Source organism: Aulostomus chinensis, chromosome 19 (assembly GCF_037954235.1).
Source record: "Aulostomus chinensis isolate RoL2024-O1b breed Wild chromosome 19, RoL_Achi_v1.0, whole genome shotgun sequence".
Lineage (NCBI taxonomy): Eukaryota > Metazoa > Chordata > Actinopteri > Syngnathiformes > Aulostomidae > Aulostomus > Aulostomus chinensis.
In genome coordinates, this window is record NC_141338.1 from 20,955,805 (window position 1) to 20,978,994 (window position 23,190).

At 46.2% G+C, this 23,190-nt stretch overlaps 1 protein-coding gene across 7 annotated transcripts in view; it reads right to left on the reverse strand.

The window, feature by feature from the left end:
- Window positions 1-13,854, reverse strand: part of tcf4 (transcription factor 4) — a 202,535-nt gene extending 188,681 nt beyond the window's left edge. Inside the window, exons 1-3 of one of the 7 annotated variants that reach the window (XM_086188291.1) lie at window positions 13,316-13,854; window positions 12,981-13,019; window positions 9,779-9,851 (exon numbers count right to left, since the gene is read on the reverse strand). In XM_086188291.1, the coding sequence (XP_086044417.1) occupies window positions 9,779-9,851; window positions 12,981-13,019; window positions 13,316-13,417 (214 nt within the window). In that variant the 5' untranslated portion in view covers window positions 13,418-13,854. Of the gene's footprint in view, window positions 1-9,778; window positions 9,852-10,678; window positions 10,714-12,980; window positions 13,020-13,315 lie in introns of those variants that run through there. The other 6 variants (XM_086188292.1, XM_086188295.1, XM_086188296.1 and 3 more) reach the window with 6 other exon arrangements.
- Between the last annotated feature and the right edge of the window lie 9,336 nt (window positions 13,855-23,190).

A 23,190-nucleotide genomic window follows, 5' to 3' on the forward strand; every position in this document is an offset into this window, starting at 1 on the left:
AGCATAAACGCACACTCACACACAGCCGCCTCCCAGAATAAGTTGCTTGCCTGTAATTGGAGTGGTGTTTGTTGCAGAGAGGTGTTGAGCGCCGCTGTAATTGCCAGTCAGTCTGGTTGATGTTGCCTGTCTCTTTATTTTTTAAGGACAGGATAATTAGGCTTGGTGACTGCGATTCAAACACCAGCGCCGCCAGTACGAGTGAACAGGTGTGAGAGCAAGTGCCAAAAACTACAACACCTCATCAACGTCACAGACTGACTACAGAGCGAGAAGAAGGAGGAGGAAGAGGAGGAAGAGGAGGAAGAGGAGGGCAGCCGTGAGGTTTCACCAAAATATGACTGAAGACGTAAGATTAGAATGTGATCTCAGCAAGGGGGCGGGGCCTGACACGCATCAGTGTCAGCAGATTGGAGGACAGGAAATGAGCGGAATGAGAAAGAACACCGACAACCACTCATGTGCACACATCCATGTTAGCCTCGCGACATTTTAGTGTGTCACATCAATCATCATCAAGGATGTCTCAGTGTCCAACTGCAGCATCGAGGGTTCAAAACTGGACAAACAACAAGAACCGCCCTTCAGGACGAGGCCCCTCCCACCCACAAAAGACTTTGCAACAGTCTTAGAACGTAGCATTGTCTCGTCCAGCCCTCATCCTGTCTCACTTTGTTAATGTACCTAATTTACATTCAGATCATGAAACAATGACAACATGTAGTTGTCTTTCCTGATCCGACTCTTTCAGGTTTATGAACCTGCCTTTTTTTAACAGAATGAATAAATAGAAAATGTGTTCACAATCTAAGATCAATGTTCTGTCTTGGTGGCCAGAGCCACGCAGCACCAACCATCTCCACCCAACATCAGCCATCAAACATCTACTAACCAAATACTGGAGGCGTTATTTGGGCTCAATGAACGAGTTGGACTGTGTTTGCAAATGTTATCTTGATTCAATTGGCTGGTTTCTCCTTCGCAACGTCACTCCTGGCTGATCTGGGGCCTGCTGTGTGCTCCTGTGGACACTATCGGGCCTGGTACCAGAACCCATGTCTCTCCATTCTCTGAACAAACTCTTTGATAAATCTTTTAAAGAACAGACAAATTAGCGGTTGCTCCCCTTCCTCCAAAGCGAGTCGTGCGTTCAGCCAGCGATGGTGGAAGGTTGTCAGTGCAGGACGTGTGACGTAAAGATCCCCCGTCCTCCCAAAGGACAAATCCTTCCAAGGTTTGAAGGCACAGCGAAAGAGCAGACATGATTTTCTCATGTTAGGTGAGAAACAGGAGTTGTGGCATGTGGGGTGTGAGGAGGGTCACCTGAGTCAGGTGAGTCGGCGCTGGTGTAACCCATCTATCTCATCCTTCTGTGCCAGAGCCGGAAAACTGGAAACTACCGGTGCGATGCACATGTTGGTACATCTACGACATGGATGTTATTTCTGGATGACCGGGGACTCTTGAGCCTCAAGGAGGCACAAAACTTCACGTCAAAGTAGCAGGTATTCAACAGGTGCCTCAGCCACTGTTGACTTGCAGTAACAAAATCTGCAGCAGCGTTCTGACTGAGGTGCTTGTCGGTATCTCAGTTTAAAACGTCCAGACTTGTTTCATTTCTTCTTATCAAACGCAGGCAGGACTCAAAACACAGTGAGAAATGGATCATTTTCACTTCTGCATTTCAATGGAACCTGCTTTGCATTGAAATGCAGTTCAGATATTTGTGTGACTAAATGTGTGACAAACTTTGGCCCCAACTGGATGTTTTTAATCTGCAGTTAACCAAAATGCATCTTCAACATCAACCAGTGAGCTTCAGAGCCTGAAGCCCTCGCACGCAGGCGGGTCTCCTGTCCTATAGTAGCACTCACTCTCTCTCGCTGTCTCACACACACACACACACACACACACACACACACACACACACACACACACACACACACACACACACACAAAAAAACCAAAAATTAATATGCCAAACTTCAACAACTCATCTTGGTTAAACTAAGTCAGACTACACAGAATATCTACTCAACTCTACAGCCCAGCACATCTTAGCGTCGCCTTTGGGGAAAACATATGGAGCTCCGACTCGCTAGCAAGCCGCCCGGCGAAGCAAGAGGCATGTCAATCTCCTGAGCTTTGAAAAAAAAAAATACAAATCCATGCCGAGTTCTCACAGACGCTAACCTTGAAATCACTGCCATTATTAGCAGAGTCATTATTAGCATTTGAAAAGCAAATGGAGCTAATAATATTTGCTATTATGGCTAAAAATGCCTATTAATCCCTAATCCGCACCTCAATTAAGAGCACGGTTGCCTGTTTCTGTGAGTCGCTCGTAGCCTTGCTGGGGAAACCAGACAATTTTCCAGGCTCAGAGGCAGAGGGAAGGTGGGAGGGTGAGGTATTAAGCAACTGGCTCCTGCTCTCCATCTCTATTTTGAAAGTGATCAGCCGGGGTGTTTTTGAGTGACAGGTGTAACGGAGGCAGATTTGACTGAATAGAGACAAGAGCGTAGCGGTGGGGGCGTCGCTCGCCACGTTGAAGCACGTTATCAGCCTCAGTACGAGTGCATCAAATCAAACGGGAGAGGGGATATTATTAAAGCAACCCCCTTTTTTCTCGGCTGTGAACTGTGACTTAATAAGCTATGCCAATTAAGGGAACAAAAATCAAGCGTGCCATTGGGGTTGTATCTGCTCGCGCCCAAATTTCTCTGCCTATGCGTGAAGCCTCTCTGGCAGCAGCGCTGCTGTGTGTTTCTCTATGAATTTGGCTTTGATGAATAAATGAAGAGGATGATACAAAGATGGGACAAAAATAAAATAAAAAAGGACAAAGCTCATTGATTTGATAATCCTTTCAGTGAAAGTTTTTAAAGGAACATGTCTGGTGATATTATGATGTAATTCTGTACTTAAAAACGGACAGAAACCACCTACTCATTGACCTGCAGCCAAAGCCTGGTAGAGGCCCATCTGGGCCCCTTGGGTGGGAAAACCAGCCCTCATGGCTGAGACCACGTCCAGACAGTAGGTGAAGGGGGGCGGCAGCTCTATGGCTACAAGACGGAAGCCTGGTCTGGGAGGCGGTACGGGAGGAGGTCTGGGAGAAGGTTTGGGGGGGAGGTGGGGGGGGGGGTCAGGAAGGAGGTCTGGGAGGAGGTCAGGAAGGGGGTGCAGGAGGAGGTCTGGTAGGAGGTGCAGGAGGAGGTCTGGGAGGAGAACTCCTGACCTTGACCCATGGTCAGGTGCTGGATCTCCTTCCAGTCCCTCTAGGGAGGAACAGGAACTGAGAGGAAGAGGGAAAATACAGAACTTCAAATCGTTGCTCTCGTCATAATTCATCCTTCACACCTGCTCTCCAGCCTTCTGTGTTTCACTCGTATTCTTTATTTTCATTTCTTTTTCTCTTCACTCCTTCATTTCCTTCAGTGTTCCCATCCCTCTTCCTCTCGATACTTCCTTTTTTTTCTTCATGCTTTTTGATTCTTCGTTATTTTTTTCCTGCTTTCATTCTGTCTTTTCTTCCTCTATTTGTTTCTTTCTGCTGACGCTTCAGAAAAAATGCCCTCCATCGTTGCCAACTTTAGGTTCCAATGGTAACGGGGATGAAAAGGTTGCCCTCCCACCCCCAAACATCCTTTTACAGTCCCCCTATTTGGTCACACACACACACACACACACACACACACACACACACACACACACACACACACACACACACACACACACACACACACTCACACACACAAGCTCGTTCACCTAGATATTCAAAATCTTTTCAATTCTGTCATGGCAGACTTTTATATGCTTGACACTCATTCTCTTATGAACACACACTCACTCACACACTCACACACACACACACACACACACACACACACACACACACACACACACACACACCTTGGTTCCCTTCCAACACTGTTGACAGGGAAACAAACATCACATCTGAGAGGTTATAAGAGTGTTTGAAAAAAAAGAGGAAAAAACACCCAAAGCAGCCAAGACCTGAAATAGACGAGTGGCAGTGGTTGACAGGCAGAGTGAAGCTGCTGGCTGAACGGCTTCATCCAGGAGAAGATTAGAAACACACACAGAGTTTGAAGTGTGCATTATCTTTCTAGGGATGATCCCAAAATAAACAACAACAACGGCAAAATCTCCCAATAATTAAAACGCCTAATCCACTTCCTGGTTGGTGATGACCGTGGGCTGAGCATGTCATCTGGGACTCGTGTGGAATTGTGCAGCGTTTATGTTTAGATGCTTTTGTGTTTTAAGGGGAATTTCTCGCCCAAAATACGAGGACTTAGCATCGACTGTAGAGAGACCTTGAAAACCCAAAATTATTCCTGGCACTGTGTAAAGGTTGTCATTTTAAAATTCAACCTCTACATGTACGCACGTTCAGAAAAAAGATGTCCCTCCAAATCCTTCAAGGCATCAGATAAACGAAATCCTGACACGTGTTTTGATGTGTGTCTGTATGACATTTATCTGCTCCTCTTCTCTGATTCGCCGTGTTGCTGTTGATGGTCTCCATTGCATCCCTTTTGCAACCTGCACCATCCGAAGCAGGAACAGAGAAAGTGCGTTCTTTGTCTTGTCGAATGTGCGATGAATTGAAATTCAGCAGGAGAAGACGTGTCTGTGCCGTGGAGCGACCGTCACCTGAGGACTGTGGACGGCGCTCCTGACTCTGTGGTCCATCACGACATCTGGACCACATTTGATGGTGAGTGATGCCTGAAGCATCAGCATACACACACCCTATATATAGGGGGATTCCACCTCTCACCCAGTGACAGTTATGACAGTTGGGATTGACTCCACTTTTTGCAAAGCCCCACAATGTTTACATTCACCAAAATGGAGCACGGACTGTAGAAATGCTCTTCGGGTTCTCAGACTTCTCGGGCGTTGTGACTCCTGTGCGCCATTGTGGTTGGTGACAACTGTCAATAAAGATCTGTTTGAAAGACACATGCATTCAAATATGTCAAACCCGTCTTTCTCTCATTCATATCATTCAATTTCCATCCGCATGATGCACGCCATCACCATGGAGACCATGGCACTTTCTTGCCAAACCGAGAGCCTGAAGACAGCTGACCAAAGATGTTCCCTGGAGCGTCCAGTGTCAGGAGCAACTGATCAGGAGCGAGGTCTTGGCACGTTGCCTTCAGGTACATCCACGGGTTGGACACACTGTAAATATTCCTAACTTCCAGCCAGTACTGGACACGCTGCTGCTGAGTCCAAGGCAAAGCTGAGTGAAGACAGCCAGAAACAGCTAGAAACAGATAGAAACAGCCGGAAACAGCCGGAAACAGTTCTATCACCAGTTAAAGATTGACTACAGCCGAGCTCACCCAAATGAGTGGCCTTCATTTCTTTTTCCAAAAAAGCAAAAACCAGTCTTTCCACCCTTTTTATGAACCATGGTTGTTTTTTTCAGTTCCATCAAACTTTTCACTGATTCTGTTCATCAATTTATGTTTGGCGGATGCGACTGCGACTTTTCATCCAGGTAAAGAGACGACCTCCCCTTCATGCTCCCTGCATGACCAGCCAGCTTGTTCTGCCTGACAGCATACACAAGGGTGATGTCAGGAATGCGTAGCTCACTGCACGTTGGCTCAGATGCTACAACCACGCCCCCCCAACACCACCACATTTAATCAACATTTCTAAGGGATAACTCATCACCTAGCAGTGGCCCTGCTTGACCAGTAATACCGCTTTGTTCCTCAAGAGGCAACAGTGAGTCAAGGAAGTGGAAGAAACCTCAGCGCCTCTGGACTTCACAACCTTGTTGTTGGAAACTTGACGATAAAAATGTAACAGTCCCAAACCAGGCGACTGAAGGCAGAGTTCCACCCTCAAAGATCCAACACACTCCTTTGTAAAGTCTATGCGAGGTAGAAGAGCGCCATTGATCCTCTCTGATGGCTGGAAGTGGTTTGTGTTGCCTGCAGTGCTCAGCCACAGGAGACGTGATTCCTCGCGTACGGCCATGGTTTCCAAAAGAAATTAGCAAGAACTGAATTGAAATGACTTCTTGATAAGCAGTATAATTGCTGCATGGCTGAGGCCGGAGGAACGCTGGAGTACACAGTTCTACTACAAATGCAACAACACAAAACAACAACAAAATTCAAACGACTTTCATTTCATTTACTTGCGTATTTAACAACCATTAATTTTGTATTTAACTGAACTTTGCTGTGCTGCGCTTTTGAGCTGTTGTATTTATATTGAAACAGGAGGGAAAACTTCCAAGCTGTCGCTATGCAATGATGGGCTGACCTCCACAGCACCTAAAGGGGTGGCTAGCGTGCCTCTCGCGTGCAGTTCTGATCAAACGTGTTCTCTCTGGTGCCACCGTGTGGATGTGTTAGCATGGTGCACCCAGCCACTGCTTCAATGAGGCCGGGTGATGTCGATGAACTAGTTCGCAGAATACAATGCTATTTTTTTACATAATTATTGATTAATTGAAAATGTAAATTTTTGTGAAAGATCGATGAGAGGATTTGGAGATCAACAAATATCAAACGATGTTTCAAACCTCCAGGCTGCAGTGTTGAGGTCTTGCTGGTGTTCAGACATGTAGAAAAAAGCTTGTTGTTCTTTCTGTTTTCTTGTCTACATGACGTGATGATAACACCACGCATGAGCACGCCTCTACGTATCTCTACTCTCTGATGTCCCAGCCAAAGCAGGAACTGTTAACCTGGAGCAGGAACACAAGGTGAGGAGAGGGTTCAGTGCTGCGTGTCACAGCCTCTGGCCTCGTCCCTGCCGCTGGAAACCATTGCTCTCATGGTTGTGGAGGTCTATAGAGTTCTAATTAGCAGCATTCACAAACAGCGACAGGCTCATCAAAATGCCGAGGCCTGCAGAAAGCCACAGCAGGGGTGAGCAGAATGTGTGTGAGTGTGATGCAGCTTGTACATGTGGGTGTTTGTGTGTGTGCAAGGAATGTGTGCAAATGTATGTCTCGGTATAAGAACAATCCTGAAATGAAGAAGATGCACTTCGAAACAGCAAACCCAACCTAACAACTACTACATATTCTACATAAATTCTGCTTTTTTTCCTCTTTCTTTCTTTTTTTCACAAAACTCGTAACATTTGTTGTCCTGCTTCACATTTGCATGCACGGCACGGGAGCAAACGACACCATCGCAACCACAGCACACAAACAACAACAACAACAACAACAACAACGACCAAACGACAAAGCAGCACACAAAGAAGACGTCTGCGGCTCTCTGTTTCAAGAAACCAACAAAATGGCTTCCAAACGCCGTTTCCAGACAAATAGCACGAGCAGGATCAACAGAAACGACCCTGATGTTTTCTGTGAAAAGCTTCCAGGAAAGATTTGAAGCAGACAGGGAGCTTCAGGAGGTGGATCTCAGGCAGGCTGCTCGCACGAGACCTTAGACAGCAGCGCGCAGACATGATCTCTACACGAGAGCAACGCACAGAACAGCCAAGGAGACTGATTCATGTACTACAATACACTACTGCTATACTGTGACCTGCAGGGCTGCATCATGTAGTATTCGTTCAGTACTGCTGCATTAATGGATTGCAATGTATTTTCGTACACACACACACACACACACACACACACACAAACACACACACATATATATGTATGAACACTGAGCTGGCATGTCCTACTATGACATGATATGTGTGTGTGTGTGTGTGTGTGTGTGTTTTGCATTAAAGTGTCGTTGTCATGTGATGCAAGCCGAACAAACTCTGAGCCACTTGACATCGCGTTCATTCCATTTACACTGACATGGACACAGAACACACACAATCACACAAAAAAGTGGAACGACAGTAAAGGAGGAGTCGGTTGTGTCGTGGTGCTCAGCACCAGAGAATGAACAGACTCGGGGGTTTGTTGCGACACCTGTAAGGTGGCGTTATCAGCCTGGTTCAGTCTTATCTGCATGGCATGGCTGCTAGTTGTTACTAGGAGACATCATCAGAGCCTCAGCCTCCTCCACCACTCAAGCGCCACACGTCCTCTATTGACTGGAGGATAAGGAATAAATCCCACGTGTCATCAGAAGGTCCGTCAACAACAGCCAGCTGAACTTTACCACCAGAGACAGTGGCCGCGCTTTCACACCTCCACCATGTGTCTGTCGGTCGATTTTGTAACATAACACCACATCATGTGACATGAAGTTTTGTAGAGCAGAAAAACATAATAAAAGCAAACAGAATTCATGTTTCCTCTGAAAACTTGAGCCACAGATGAAGCCACAGTACCTAATCTACAGAATGAGCTTCAAGTTGAGCGGATGAATGACGTTTTAAAGTTTGAGCGCGCACACACACTTACACACACACACTTACACACACACACACACACACACACTCACACACAGAGGCAGGAAAGAGTGAGAGCAGCAAATCAGAAAAACAGGAAGTTTCCCTGAGGAATGATTGTGAGTGGCTGAAAAAAAAACCTTTTGCTTGAAAACATACGTGAATACATGAAAATGTACATGCACATCAGTATGTAGTTATCAATCATCACACAGAGGATTTTCTGTCTCATGATGCATGATGCCAGAAGGTCCAGTACGTGGCAGCCATTAAACCAACACGCCACTGTTGCACCTGAGAGCCACACATCATCACCGATTGGTCCGTAAGAGAAGAAGAATTCAAATTTGTAACAAGTGTTACACAGAGATTCAGCCAGGAGGAGAAACAGTTCAACACAACAAATCGAAGCGATACGAAGCTGGAAGGAATTTTCCGAGCAAGCGTTCGTGAGTTGAGATCCTGGACTGAGAAAATGAGCAAACGGAGTCTGAAGAGTTTGTCTTGTTTTAACAGTGACATCCTCATCCTCAGGTGTGCGCAGAGCACAGGTGAAATAAACCAGCAGTGACATCACATTCTGGAGTCGAACATCAACATGAAGACATATTTCAACAAGTCAGAATGAAAAATTGTCTCAAATATTCCCATCGTAGTCCATCTTTGGTCAAAGCCTCTCTATGTTCTCGCTCTCTGCCTGAATGAAACGCCGTATGCGCTCTTTTAGATTTGATCTTAGCACTCGCTGTATTTCCTCTGAGGTCCATTTGTAGAGTCCATACCCGGTGTGTATTGCATTATTATTAATGTATATCAAAGCAGCTGCAGAACAGACGGGCTAAGACTGGCGCTACTCTCTCTTATTTTTGTTGTCTGGGAATTGTAAAATCAATAATAAGTCAATCCCACATACAAAGATGTATTCATCCACCAGCGAAACTAGTCCTGATGATGCACAACAATGCCCAGCATCCTCAGGAAACCGTCGAACCTTAAAAAAACAAAAAACAAAAACCAAAACAACTACAGACTGAGTAGCTGTGATAAAGTCAGGCGATTCGCCCCTGAGCAAAACATCAAATGATAGTCAAAGTCATGTGACCAGACCAGGACACATTACTGTAATTACAACTTGGCACACGAAGCTCAGAATATAAGGTCATTCTGAGTATTTCACAAGTATGTCGCAACTCTAATCACCTCAAAATAAAAAGTGATCCACCCAGCAAAACATCATCAAACCCAAACCTGCATCTGCGTGTACAGAACGCGGTTACCCAAGAGGAGGAGAAACAGCAAGCCAAGCAGCAGCGAGCAGGTGTAAGAGGGAGGAGAGCGGCGCGGTTTGAGGGGATTTAAGGAAAGAGAAGAAGAAGGGGGGGGGTGTAGGAGAAAGCTGACGTACTTGAGCCGGAGAAATGTCCGCTCCCCAGGGAGGTCGGCCCGTTCTTTCCACTGCTAACAGGAGGGGAAAACATCTACAAGACAAACAGAGCGCACATTACCTCCGAGAGCACTGACACTGCAGACAGCAAGAGCACAGACACACCAGGGCAGCTACACATGAAGCGCTTCATTCCAACACACAGGCTCCAAACACACGGCTGCCAGATTCTCAGCACGTCAGAGCTCTGAGGGGCATATCTGCTGTTCATGGAGGCGACAATGTTTTAGAAGAAATTGAAGACGAGAGCACGTGTGTCAGCACCAGAGCTGGGTATAGGTCCAGGCTTCACCGCTCATACGCTCAGGTTCAATACCACTTATATTCAATCCTCAATTTGAAGTTAATATTGCTTGAGATTGTGGCAAATATCGTCAAACGTGAGGGGAACTGGCGTCTAAAACTGGCCGAATAGGGACTGAAATTTGGAGCAAAGAATAACGTCAGATGAGCCAGCAGAGGAGGGGCAGGCCTCCTCACGGGTCGAAGTCAACTCCAGAGTCATCACATGACTTGAGTGGGACTCGTCGGCAGATTCTGACTGGAGGAGAGAAATAAGCCCCTGCTGTCACGGTGGTGCAGGTGCCCTGGTGCCCCGGTGCTCTGAGGACCGCTGGACAACTCTGACAGCAACAAAGGTTTCAGGCACCAAAGCCACAGCCACTTCATCTCCTAACAGAGAATCTCTTCATTCTGTTCCGTGTTGCTCTTCTGCCTTTATTCATTTTGTGGAAAAGATAAGAATTCATGCAGCAACTGAAACTGTTTCAAATTGCGGTCCTGGACCCGGGGCTGCTGTAGGCACCTGCATCACCCGGTGAGTTCTTGTGGGGTAAAAGCGCCTGATGTCGTGTGACTCACCTCCACACCTCTTGATGCCAGCTTTGAGTACTTGGCTGTTCGAGAGGTTTGATACCCAGCACCAGTCAGCACACTCCCCTCAGAGCAGGAAGAACGTGTTTGGGGAGCAGCACATTAATAATTTAGCATCTGCGAACAACAAATTAGATCTGGTGACTGTTTTTAGTCAGCGTCACTTTTGAACGGCCTGTTTTGGAATGAAACACTTCATATCTACATCATATGTGACTTGAACACATGAGCTGAGCTTCAGAACTAGTGGCCCTGTGCTGTGAGCCCACGTTCAGACTTCAGCTGACCTCTCTGGGTGAGCATCAGGCCTGCGTGTCGCTGGGTCTGAGGGGGGAATCACACTGATGCTGAGCTCCACACTTTCAGATGCCAAACGCTTCTCAGGATTATTGAAGTAAATTCAACATTTTTAGATGCGGGAGAACAATAGATACTTGACTTGGCATTGTTCTGCCTGCAGCTCAGCCTTTTTGGGCGTGTGAGTGTGTTTGATGGATTCAGAGGTTGCTGGTGTTTCTGATCCTTCACAGCTGCAACAAACGGAAGAGAAAAGATCTCATTCTGATTATTAGCAGGTCTATCGATTGGCGGTGGAAGCACTTTGAGCCGCTGGTGTCAGCTCGTGGGCATGCAGACACAGATGATTGCATAAATTAATGTTCAGCCTGCTTTCATAATGAGAAGAGGCACACGTGAGCTGCCGTTGCCTCCCTGGATTTTTAAAGATATTCGATTTCAAACAAACGGATGTACATTTTTGAAAAACTGTTAAAAACAAACAAAAAAACAGGAGTTTTTCCCTCTTTCTCAACCCAAAATACGAAACCCTAAATATTCCTATAATGTTCATAAATTCAGTGTATTAATCATGTGCTATTTGTCAGTCCACTGTGTAAATGTATGTCTTATTTCATGGTGTATTTTAAAAAGCTTCCTGTAACACACTCCTCCACTCTGGCTCGTTCTGAATTAAGAGATTTTTTTTTTAATCTTTAAATGAAATTACCATTTTCAAAATATTCCTAATTTTCCTACATTTGAAGGTGCATTTGTTAAAAACGGCGTCATCTCACGTTCAGCCTTTCAGTCCTAAATGTTGTAATTGCGTTGTTGGTGTTTTAACACTTCATCAGACCTTCAGGAGGATTATTGCTGTTTTTCCCGTACCTCCTGTACTTCCTTCATATCCCTGTAGGAACTAGCAGTGATGTCATGCTGTTAATTGTCTACACCGATCACATCCGCTAAATACACTGCATGTTTCATTATAATTACAGAGAATTTGGTTCTGAACTCTGATATCACAGTGACATCATATTCTCACGGCAACGGTCCTGTGAGATCCGGAGCGTTAATGCGTAACCTTTGACCTGATCTTGCTGACGTGTGAGGTGGGGGCCGCAGCTCAGGGAGGTGACAGCACGTGCTGGGATTCAGGGTCAGTGTCTTTAAATAGCTTGTAACTCCAAATCTGCTCTGATATCTGTGGAATATTTCTGCACGAGTCCCACTGTCAGTGAGAGAGTGGCTGCAGGCCTCAGCTGTGAGCTCATGATGGGCTTTTGATTTTTTATTATTGCACTAAAATTCCTGAAGAGGTTTAAAAGAACATTTACCCTCATCAAACTGATGTCCTGTGATTTTATATGTTTCAACCCCTCTGAAGCGCTCGCCGTGTCGGGCAGAGGCCTCCGCTGTGGTCGCATTTGTTTACTGCAGTAACATTTTTGTGAGTTCTGAGGGGGAATTTTTATAATTTTCTTTGTATCTGCATCCCATCAGCTGCGATGCTCTGCACTAGATTTTCTGATTTCATCCTGTTCATCCTGTAACTCTACATTTCATGACAGTATCAAGGGTTTTTTTTTCCCCCTCTTTATTTAGGGGTGTATCTATTTTTCCCTCCTCCTCCTCTTCAGACCAAAGTTGCTCCCAGAGAGAGGAGAGGCAGAGAAAATATGGCCGAGAGCGGGGACTCTTATTTCCTGTCCGTCAAGTTCACCACACAGGCTGTTGGTTCTGTCCAGAAACACGAACTTTAAAGCGAGTCAGGAGTTTGGACGTGAAACCTGTCCGTCTGCAGGCTCGTGATTCAACATCGAGCCTTTTGCATCTGAAATATTCTACAGCATGGTGCAGAGTGCATGGCAGCCTTGACTGACACAGACAAAAATAAATAAATGAAAAACATTTTCTAAATTGTATTCAGGGGCAAAAAAAAAAATGTAAAAAAAAAAAAATCAACCCGCTACACATGAAGTAATAAAGGACTTAAAATGAGATATACTACCATGGATGTTGGGAACATTTTCAAATCGCTGTTTCGCATCTATAAGACAACAAAATTACTAATGCAGCATCACACACACAAACAAAAATGAAATTACAAAACCAACAATATGCAGTGACTTTTCTTTAAGTTACTAAACAAACAACTCCTGTGCAAATAGTTGAAACACTTTACAAAGACTAAAATATGCAGTTTACGTGCCGCGAAACTCCAACATTACAATGTAAACAGTGGCGGCTGCGAGCAGCTACAGGACGCCTCTATCTCCTCTCGCTGCTCCTCTCATGTCTCTACTCATCACATTTTAATCACAAAAAGAAGCGTAATTTCCTCACCGCGCTGAAATCCAGTAAGTCACTCAGTTCCTTGTCTGTCCCCAAAGCTGCCATCCGCTGTTGATGATGCATTTTAGCAAAATCGCGCGGACCTAAAAACATGGAAACAAACGGAGAGATAGATGGACAGAGGAGGATAGGTAGACGAGAGAGAGAGAGAGACAGAGAGAGAGAGACAGAGAGAGAGAGAGAGAGAGAGAGAGGAGGAAGACCTCGTCTTTTTGCGCACCGCTCCGCTCCGGTTCTCCTCTCCACAGCGAAATAAATCCAGAAAAACAAGCTCTCAGCCTCCGTCACAAATCTAATTTTCTCTCATCCTCAGCGGAGCGACGGGCTCGGGCTCCTGGCTCAGCAGCGGAGACAAATCACAGGAAAAAACTGACAGGAAATAAGAAAGAGGGGGCGACAGGACGAGTGTCTCTGGTGTGTCGGTGTGTTTCCCCGGCCGGAGAAGTCCGAACTCTCCGCGCTACGACGCGAGCGGTCGGCCGTGGCTGGCCGTCAGGCTCCCGCACGCTATCAATAAATAACACGTCGAGCCTCCGCCAGCCTGTCACGGTGGCCGGAGATCAGCGGAGATCAGCCGCGGCTGCTCACACGGTGCGATGCCACAAAAGAGAAGTCCGCGCAGGCTGAGCGCTGCTCCTGACCGGGCGAGGGTCCCCTCCGCTCGGCTGCGGGTGCTGAAGATCCCCGGGTGCGCAGGACGGATCCCATGTGCGTCTGGCACAGCCTCGGCGTGATAAATGTGTTGGTGCGGCCACCTAGCTTACACTCGCGTCCAACACAGAGCTGCTGCTGCTGCTGCAGGAGAGAGCAGGAGAAATACATAAATTGAAAGAGTATTTGGTTTGTAGGTTTGATTGATTGGCTGATTGGTGCGTTCATTGGCTGCTGTTATTCCTCCTCGGTTCATTAGGCTAATTGGGGTAAGATGAGGGGATGGAGACGCGCTGCCCTGCAGCCCGAGTTCAGCCTGCACCTCAAAACAAAACTACCCGAAACTTTTCTTTCCTATTCTCGATTGTCAGTTATTTAGTGAAGGATCTGATCCCCAGCTACGGTCACAGCTTGTAGTCCACAGTCTGCGTCCACATGGGGAAGGCTTACGTAATTGTTGTTTTTTTTATTAAGATTTGAAACTTTTTATTTGCACGCGTGACTTTAGCGTTGCTTTTATTATTATTTTTAGTCAGACTTGAAAGTGTGTGATAATACACACTCACATGGGTCTGATGCCATAATAGCACCGAATATTAGAATACAGGAAATATTTTCTAAAAGTTGTTTTTGTTTTTGTTTTTTTTGCGGCCCACAGCCTGCAGGTAGAAAGGGACTGACCTATTTCTGCAAATGACTCTCTGCATGTGCAGGTTCCTCACGGAGGAAAAAAGCCAGCAAAAACACAGAGGTGCTGAAAAACAAAGGCAGACTTGTTGCCATGTAAAGGCCCCACCTGCCTTCACTCTGGAGGGAACCGCAGTCCACCTGATACACACAGCACAGCCCCTCTCTCCCGCTGAAAATGTTCCTTGTTGATCAAAGCGGGCAAACAGAACCTGATTCTCCTGACCCACATGGGGTGGACCCTCAGACCGGTCACTGAAAAAACCGAACCTGCACGACATCACTTGGTTCGGCCGTTTCTATTAAATAGGATTTACAAAGCTTTCCGTCGTTTTCTGTCACATTTGCAATGTAACAATGTCAGCTGTTGCTACAGCTTCAACTACATGGAAAAGTCACGTGAGTCAAACTCTCAAGTGTCTCCAGCCTTCTTCCCCGCTTTGGTGGTGAGTTCCAGCAACCGCAGGCTAAAGGTCGTCCACTGCAGGCGCCGCACGCCACCGAGGACAGGAACACGAAGGTCCTCAAAGAGGGAGGCTGAATGGGGCCACGTCACAGCGCTGCTCAGGACTGCACTGGTGTCCCACTATAAAAACAACACAGTGCTATAAATGAGCATCCTCATGTATTGGGTAACGACATCTGGGTTACATCATCATTAGTGAAGTCAGCAGGGGAGCCTCCCCACGATCACCAGTGGACACGCGAAGAGGTTTGCCCAAAACCAGAGTTTGGTCACTTCCACCAGAGAGTGTGTGCACCTCATCAGAATGAATTTACCTTGACAGTAACACACCTTACATTGTGCTTCTAATGAGCCCTGGGCTGCTGCTTCAGCTGTGTGGCTACTGAGGAAGAGGGAGACCAGGGATTTTTCATGGGGTCAACATCGAGGTGGAACGATGAGTAGAAGTGTAAGGAGGGCACGGCGGTCAGGGGATGGAGACATAGAGGGGTAGTGGTCATTGATGAAATACGTCGGCGTATCGCACTGGGAGAATAATCGATCAGTCAGAGGGAAAGAAGTAAACACAGAAGAGGAGAAATCAGAACAGGGGGAACCCTCAGGACTCCCAGGGGTTTGGTAAAAGAGCACGATGGCGAGACGATGGACTTCAGGCTCTGTACTCGCTGTTCGGACGTAATCTGAAGCATTGACTTTAGATCGTTTTGGGTGAAACTTTGTGCCGTCACTCACAGGTTGAGCAGAGCTGTTTGGAAGCCCAAAGAGGGCGGAGCCAGCTGTGGCCATGTTGGCTGTGCATCCCACTGTCCCCTCCACAGGGGGGAGGAATGTGGGCGGAGCCGATGCAGCCCAGCAAGGTGCGCTCGCTGAAAAACACCTACCCATCTGGAAGCTGCTGAGCTAAGGCTAGCAAGCTAAGACTAACCAACAAACTCCAACAAGCTAAAGCAACCAAGTCATGGACTTCCCTGGTTGACCTTTGAGGCCAGTTCACCTGAAACTATTGTCACAAAACTTTTACAATCATGATTTATTTGTCACTGAGATTTTAACCAATAAAGGTTTTAACTCAAATCTACTGGTCACTTACGGTGACGTGTCCAGTGTAGCTGTGTATACCTGCAACGTTCTCGTGTCACATGACCTTTAATAAAGTCACGTTATCCCTCCCGGTCTCATGACTTCCATTCATGCAACTGTGTCACATTCATGAATTTGACTCTCAGCAAGAGAAGCTCTCTAAGGGTTTACAATCCGCCAAGAAAATCATGACACGCTGTCCAGTGTGTCAGAACGACATTTTAGTTGAGTCAGCATAAAAAACTGAGACACCTTTTACAGGGAAGGTGCTGTCTATTACCTGAAGCATTTATCACACTCGTGTTTTACAATCGCAGAGGAGCAGCTCTTGACGTGGCCGCCAGCCTCCTCCTCCTCAGTCACATGGCGGAGGTCGGCAGTGTCAGCCAGGAGGGCCTTCATCAGCCTCATCTTCAGCATCTCTCCTGTGTTTACAGTTCGTCAGTTATTAGGTTTTGTTGCATTTTAATGATAATATTTATCTTCGCACTTCTTTTGTCTTTGCTTGAAACTGAAAATGTTGGATTTGACGTTGCTGTCATTTAAAAGGAAAAGCTAACCGTGCAGCACAAACTTAAATTAAAACACGCATTCGTGCTCAATTTGTGAGCAAAAGATCGGAAGTATAAAGCGAGAACACCGCACTCGGTCAAGTTCTCTGACCTTTCAACCTCTAAAGAAGGTCAGAGAACTTGAAAGTAGACAAATAATTATTTTGAGCAAATTTCTATGTGCTGGTGCATTTCCGCTTTCTCCTCAGGAGAAAACTGCACCAGATCCCCCAACGGATTTTTCTCTGAAGCTCTGACTGAAGTCATTTCAGACACAGACTGTGAGAGCCTCTCTGCAAAGCCCAGGGTCACGTTTTGGATGGAAGGTCAGAAAGTGAAAATCTCGAAGACCCCATGAAAGGGTCATTTATTTAAGACATGGCAACGCTGAGGTCTTCTTCAAGCAAGCACAGAGACGCTGGCGGGGGCCGATGTGATGACTCCCAAGTGAACAAAGCGCAGATGAGAGGTCCTGCTGGGAGTCCAGTTCTGTCCTCTGATGCTCAGCACCAGCTGGCCCACCTGGTCTGGATCACCTTGAGGTAAATGTAATGATTTCATGTCTCTTAAAGTCAGTGAAACATCTCAGTTCGGTTCAAACCGACCTGTTTCATTGTCTTCTCTTGTTATGAGGAGCAGCAATTTCTCACGTTTCCCCCAAATATCAAAGTTAAAATCAAGTAGTAGACGCACACACACACACACACACACACACACACACACACACACACACACACACACACACACACACAAACACACATATATATATATTTATATATATATACAAGTTTCCATACATTTATTAATTAAAATAAAAGCAGTGTATTCCCATATTTTTTATCAATCAATGGATCCAAAGTCTCAAAAGTCCTGGGCTGGAGAGGAAACCCGCACCATACAGAACTGCACTGGTGGAGCTTTGACACTTTTCCTCACAGGAACATGTCTGTGTATTCAAACTGTGCTACCAGCGCAGTATTTGTGCCCAACAGTGTATTTATACCTCTGTTAAAATTTTGACAAGGGCCCACGATACTGTTTTGGTGAACTAAAACTATCCAGCGGGCAGTGATTTATTGCACAGGGAATTTCGCGAGCATTTGAAGACACGAGCAGCAAATTATCTGACAGTCAATAATTCAGTAGAAAGCAAAGCCGTCCATGTCATTGCTTTATACTCAGGTTCTAACTGAACAAATTCAAGTGTGAAAGGGAGAAACTACACAATAAATAAACTGATCCGTCATAAATGAACAATCATTTACTTTACACACAATTCCCTCTCAACCTGTCCAGGGTGAACCCCGCCTCTCGCCCAAAAGCTGCTGGAATAGGCTCCACCCACCCCACCCCCCCCCACGACCCTTAACAGGATAAGAGGGAGAAAGTGGATGAATGGATGGATGGATGGATGGATGGATGGATGGATGGATGGTGGATGGATGGATGGTGGATGGATGGATGGATGGATGGATGGTGGATGGATGGATGGTGGATGGATGGATGGATGGTGGATGGATGGATGGTGGATGGTGGATGGATGGATGGATGGATGGATGGATGGATGGATGGATGGATGGATGGATGGATAATTCCATGAGATTTAAGCCTACAGCTGGTCCATTTCTGGAGAAACCTTTGCCTCAATAACCAACCAATTACACATTATTGACTGATATCGTGCGAAAATGCGACATTAAACCTACCAGTCAAGTACAGTAAGCTAATTAAAAAGGTAGAAATTAGCTAGCACACAGCTAGCACCAGCCACCTGTCAATCAACCTTAATATGTTCAAACAGCTGAAGCACAAAGTAATTCAACCCTGCGCAGTTGTCACGGAGGGGAAGGTCATCCGAACAGACCAAAACTATTTTTTGAAACACACTGCAAAATTGAAAAACATCATCAAGTTTGTTTTTACCCAGGAGTCTACAAGTCTCCGCCTCAACAGACCACCGTTACACCTCCACTTCAACTCTTGATCTAAAGATGTGGGAGCTTCACCCGCTCCGCAGATGAAGCCTGAAACAACTCGTCAGGACGGCGCACAAACAAAAGCTGTACTCCAACGTCTCTGCAGCCCAAGTAAGTTCATATAATATGAATATAATGTTCCATCCATGAGCCTCCTGATGTACGTTGCTGTGTTGTCATTGTGTTTCTCTCCCGTCTGGAGCAACATCTCACGTGAACTGCTGCTAACAAAGACAACAAGCTCAGGAATGCTTGAAAGTTCTCTTCAATGCGAAATTAAAATCTGACAGTCGGTGCTACTTGTTTTTCTGGGTGAGACGAACGTTACATTCTGACTGCGGTGAACGAGTCATCCTGTTCAGAAGTCTGCAGATTAACTCCTCCAGCACCGTCCACAAAACAACCCTGGAACGTACAAGCAGGGTCCAGCACAGATCTCAAAGATCTCCCTCGTCTGTCTTTGACAATGCCAGAACTCTGTGGCTTTAAGGAGCAAATGTGGTTAAAGTCATGAAATGATTGTTTTGAAAGGAAACCTTATAAGTGTGAATATAGCCTAGGTAAGCGTTCACACGTTGACATGTGTCTCCACGTGTCTCCACGTGTCTCCACGTGTCTCCCAGTGTCTCCCAGTGTCCAGCCATCCCTTATGAAAAGCACTGCTTTTTAACCACCAGGAGGCAGCAACCCTTCCTGTGCAAAGTGTCGGAAATAAAAACAATAGGGACACCGGCTGTCACTCACTCGTCACTATATAACGAGACATTGACAAAGACTTACTATATCTTATAGCACTGACTGCGCTATCGCACAGTAGCAGGGGAAGAGTAGTTTGCAGTTGATGGCCGCTAACCAAGCACTGTATCCCAGCATCATTTGTGCTGGCTGGCAAGAAAACGACAGATGGCAGGGAGAGGAGGGCGAGTCAAGAAGTATCCCAAAGTGTTGTTTACATTTAGCAGATGAGCTCTGCATATCGTCCTGGACATAGACGTCCCGAGCTTGGGAGTAGAGGTGAGTACGAGGTGATTTTGGACTGCCAGGTCTACTCACTGGAGTGTTTGGGGCAAGCTACGCTACCCATAGCATACCTCTATAGCTGTGACAGGTTTTTTTAGACATGGTGAAATATTGTAAGTAAAATTTAGTTGTCAAGCTCGTGAGTTTATGTGGAGGTTGATCTGGTGATCCCTCCATGGCGGCCCAGGGCACTGTGTGTTACTCTTCTTGAAGAACATGACCCTAAATCCTACAGTGTGTCAGATGCAGCTACATCGCCTCCTGAAGAGGTGCAGAGCATCATGGGAAAAAAGATGCAGTATTTAACACGCACACAAACACACACACACAAACACACACACACACACATATACAGTATATATGTCAGGGGAAGCCTCACATTAAGCTCCTCAATGGTATTAGCCTGAGTTCAGTTTTATGGGTGAGCAGATGTACTATAGAGTTGAGTGCTGGTGTCATGGTGGCACAGCGGTAGCACAATTACCTCACAGCAAGGAGGTCCCAGGTTGGAGTCCCAGCCATCCCAAGTCCTTCCAGTGTGGAGTGCGAATGTTCTCCCCGTGTCTGTGTGGGTTTCGTCTGATAGCTCCAGTTTCCCCTGCCATCTAAAACATGGAGCTTGGGTTAATTACTCCTGTCCAAGGTGCTGGCCGCGGATCTGGAGTTGGTCCCCGAGTGCTGCACGCAGCTGTTCACTGCTCCATAGAGGATGGATTCAATGCGAAGGACAGAGTTTGCTGTACATATGACTAATACTTATTCTTCTTTTATAGTATGAATGATATTGATAAAATGCCCCAAAATCCCTTCATTCTTAAATTGAAGTAAAAGTCAAGTAAACAAATCAAGTGGACAAGGATGATCTATAGCAACAACAAACAGTAACAATGAATACATAAATGACAAATAAAACTCTAGGAAGTAAATAATGAATGGTAATGTACTGACATAATCCTGTCCTGGGGAGTATTTCATCAAGCCAGATGAAGGAAAATCCGACTTTATTTCAAAATGTGTTGCTCATGAGATATGTGAGTGACATCCCTGTGGTTTACATGAAGCCTTGCTCAGTAAACATGGTAACTAAGCAGCTAACAGTCAAGCTAAGTTGAGCTGCATGTCAAGAAATTGCCTTGGTGCAGAAACAAACAGTCCCATCAAGTGGATCACGTGGGGTTGCACCATGGAATACAAATACAAATCACATGAGCATCATGTCCCACCTCTTTTACTGCCTCCACCATGACTCAATCAAGAAATGAAAACTCATGTAAGTAGTACAACCTTACTCAAATCTAAAATAAAGTCCTTATTACATTTCCCATCCACACTCCACATAGACCCAGCCTACTCTGCCTCTGATTGGCTAGTGAGAACACTTAGGTCAGTTCATGTAACTCAGCAAGCAGTGGAACTATGACATCAAGAGACCCCTCACACAGACAGGCAGAGACAGAGAGAGCGAGTCAGCAGAAGTGAGTGAGTGAGTGAGTGAGGTAGAGACAGAGACAGAAAGAGAGAAGAGGACCAACACCCCTCCTCCTGCCAACCATCTCATGTCCCCTCACGGATTAGCCTGTGGGGGAGGGTTCTAATGATACAGAGAGGAGCCAGACCACCAGCCCAGGAGGTCTTAGGGACAGGAAGCACCTGCCACCCGCCTTCCTTGAAGAGTGCCTGTGGGAAAAGTATTGCTTCAGCAGGCACTTTACCTGTGTATTGTAGTCTGCTGAACCCTTGTTTGAGGAGGGACACACACAGCCAAGCCTGACCTCTGTGCATTTTGTGTGCGTTGCACTGTGGTTCTTTGCCTGTAGGACATTCCTGGACAGTGCGCGTGATGCTGAATGTCTTGTGCAGGCAACCATTTGCCAAGGGACAAGGGATATACAGTATATACCTGAGCAGTTCCTCAAAATCCTGACCATCGTGACGCTAAGATGATCAAGCAAGTGTGTAAAGCAATTGTAGGTATGTGACAGTCAGAATAGGCATACATGTAAATTAGCACACGGGCTGACACGCCTGTATTAACTTCATCATCTGCCTCACACTTCCAACGTCATAGGTGCAGCACGCTACGCCCATGTGCACCTCCAGGTCATGATGCGCAATCTTGGATTCATGCTTTGCCAATCAAAGTCTGCCACAACACTGAGTGACTGTCGTCGGACGATTGTCACGATACGCTTAACAAGGGTGGGCCCAAAAGTGACACTCAGGAGACATGGAATCAGTTACAAGTGTCTTAATGGTGCTGTTGTTGGCTTCAGGTGGAGTGCAGTGACCGTGAAATGGCAGAAGTCCCTGTGAAGAGTGCAAGGTGGCAGTGAGGCAAGGGTGATGAAACATGGGGAGCGACATCCAGCGGATCCAGCTGGCTCGAGAGGCTGCAGGCAGGCGAGGAAGATTTCCTGATCACAGGAGAAACAAGGTAGGCCACGAAGGGGAACTAGACAATCTGACGAAGAGTGACTGTGGAGACCCAGAGATGTTGAAACTCCCTCTACAGACTTAAACGTGGAGAACACTAACTGGACCCTAAAACATAAAGTCATACAAAGGACATACAGGTACACAGAAAGTCAGACCAGCCCTTTCAAAGACAACATTGAGTGGTGCAGGAGATATATGAACAAATGCTCACCATTTTCCACATGTACATTAACACCACAAACTCCAAACCAAGCCCAAGAAATGTATCACAGATTCAAACAGAGGGGTTATAACACAAATGTTCTTCATCAGGCTCTTGAATGAGCCCAGTCTACAGACGACAGAAAACATCTCTACACAAGAGCTCCCGTGATATTCAGCTGCACTTTATTTCACTGCACAGTACAGGAACACGGCTTCTGACAAAATCTAGGACAACTGGGACTCCACTCTGAGTTTTGTGTTCTCTGAGCTCTCAGCTGGCATGTTCAGATGTGTCTCCAGCAAACATTGTGATAACATACACAGCGATAACACCTTCAACATAAATGTGAATGTGGCTGTTTCTATATTGACAGGTCTTTCAGTCATGCCCTGCTGTAGTGTGGTTGATGATATAAAAATACAACTCAACATTGCAGGCACATCAAAAACATTTCAAATATGGCGTTACTGTACCTCTGGTACTGGTTTTTCTGTGTAGGCAGACACAGTGTCCTCATTGCCACTAAAGGCCAGAGATGGCATCAGCTTCAGGCCCCTTAGTCCTGCACAGACCAGCTGTGTGGGATTGTTGAACATATGTTTGAGCTGTGCAACATCTGTTGAAGACATTTGTTGTGGTACCTGAGCCCAAGACTCTGCACCCCATGGATGTAAACAGCTACAGTATCCCTCATCCCACCTGATGAAGACCCTTGAGAGGCACATCCTTCGCCATCTCAGTCCTGTTGTGTGACCATTAGTGCACCCACTTCAGTTTGCCTACCAGCCTGGCCC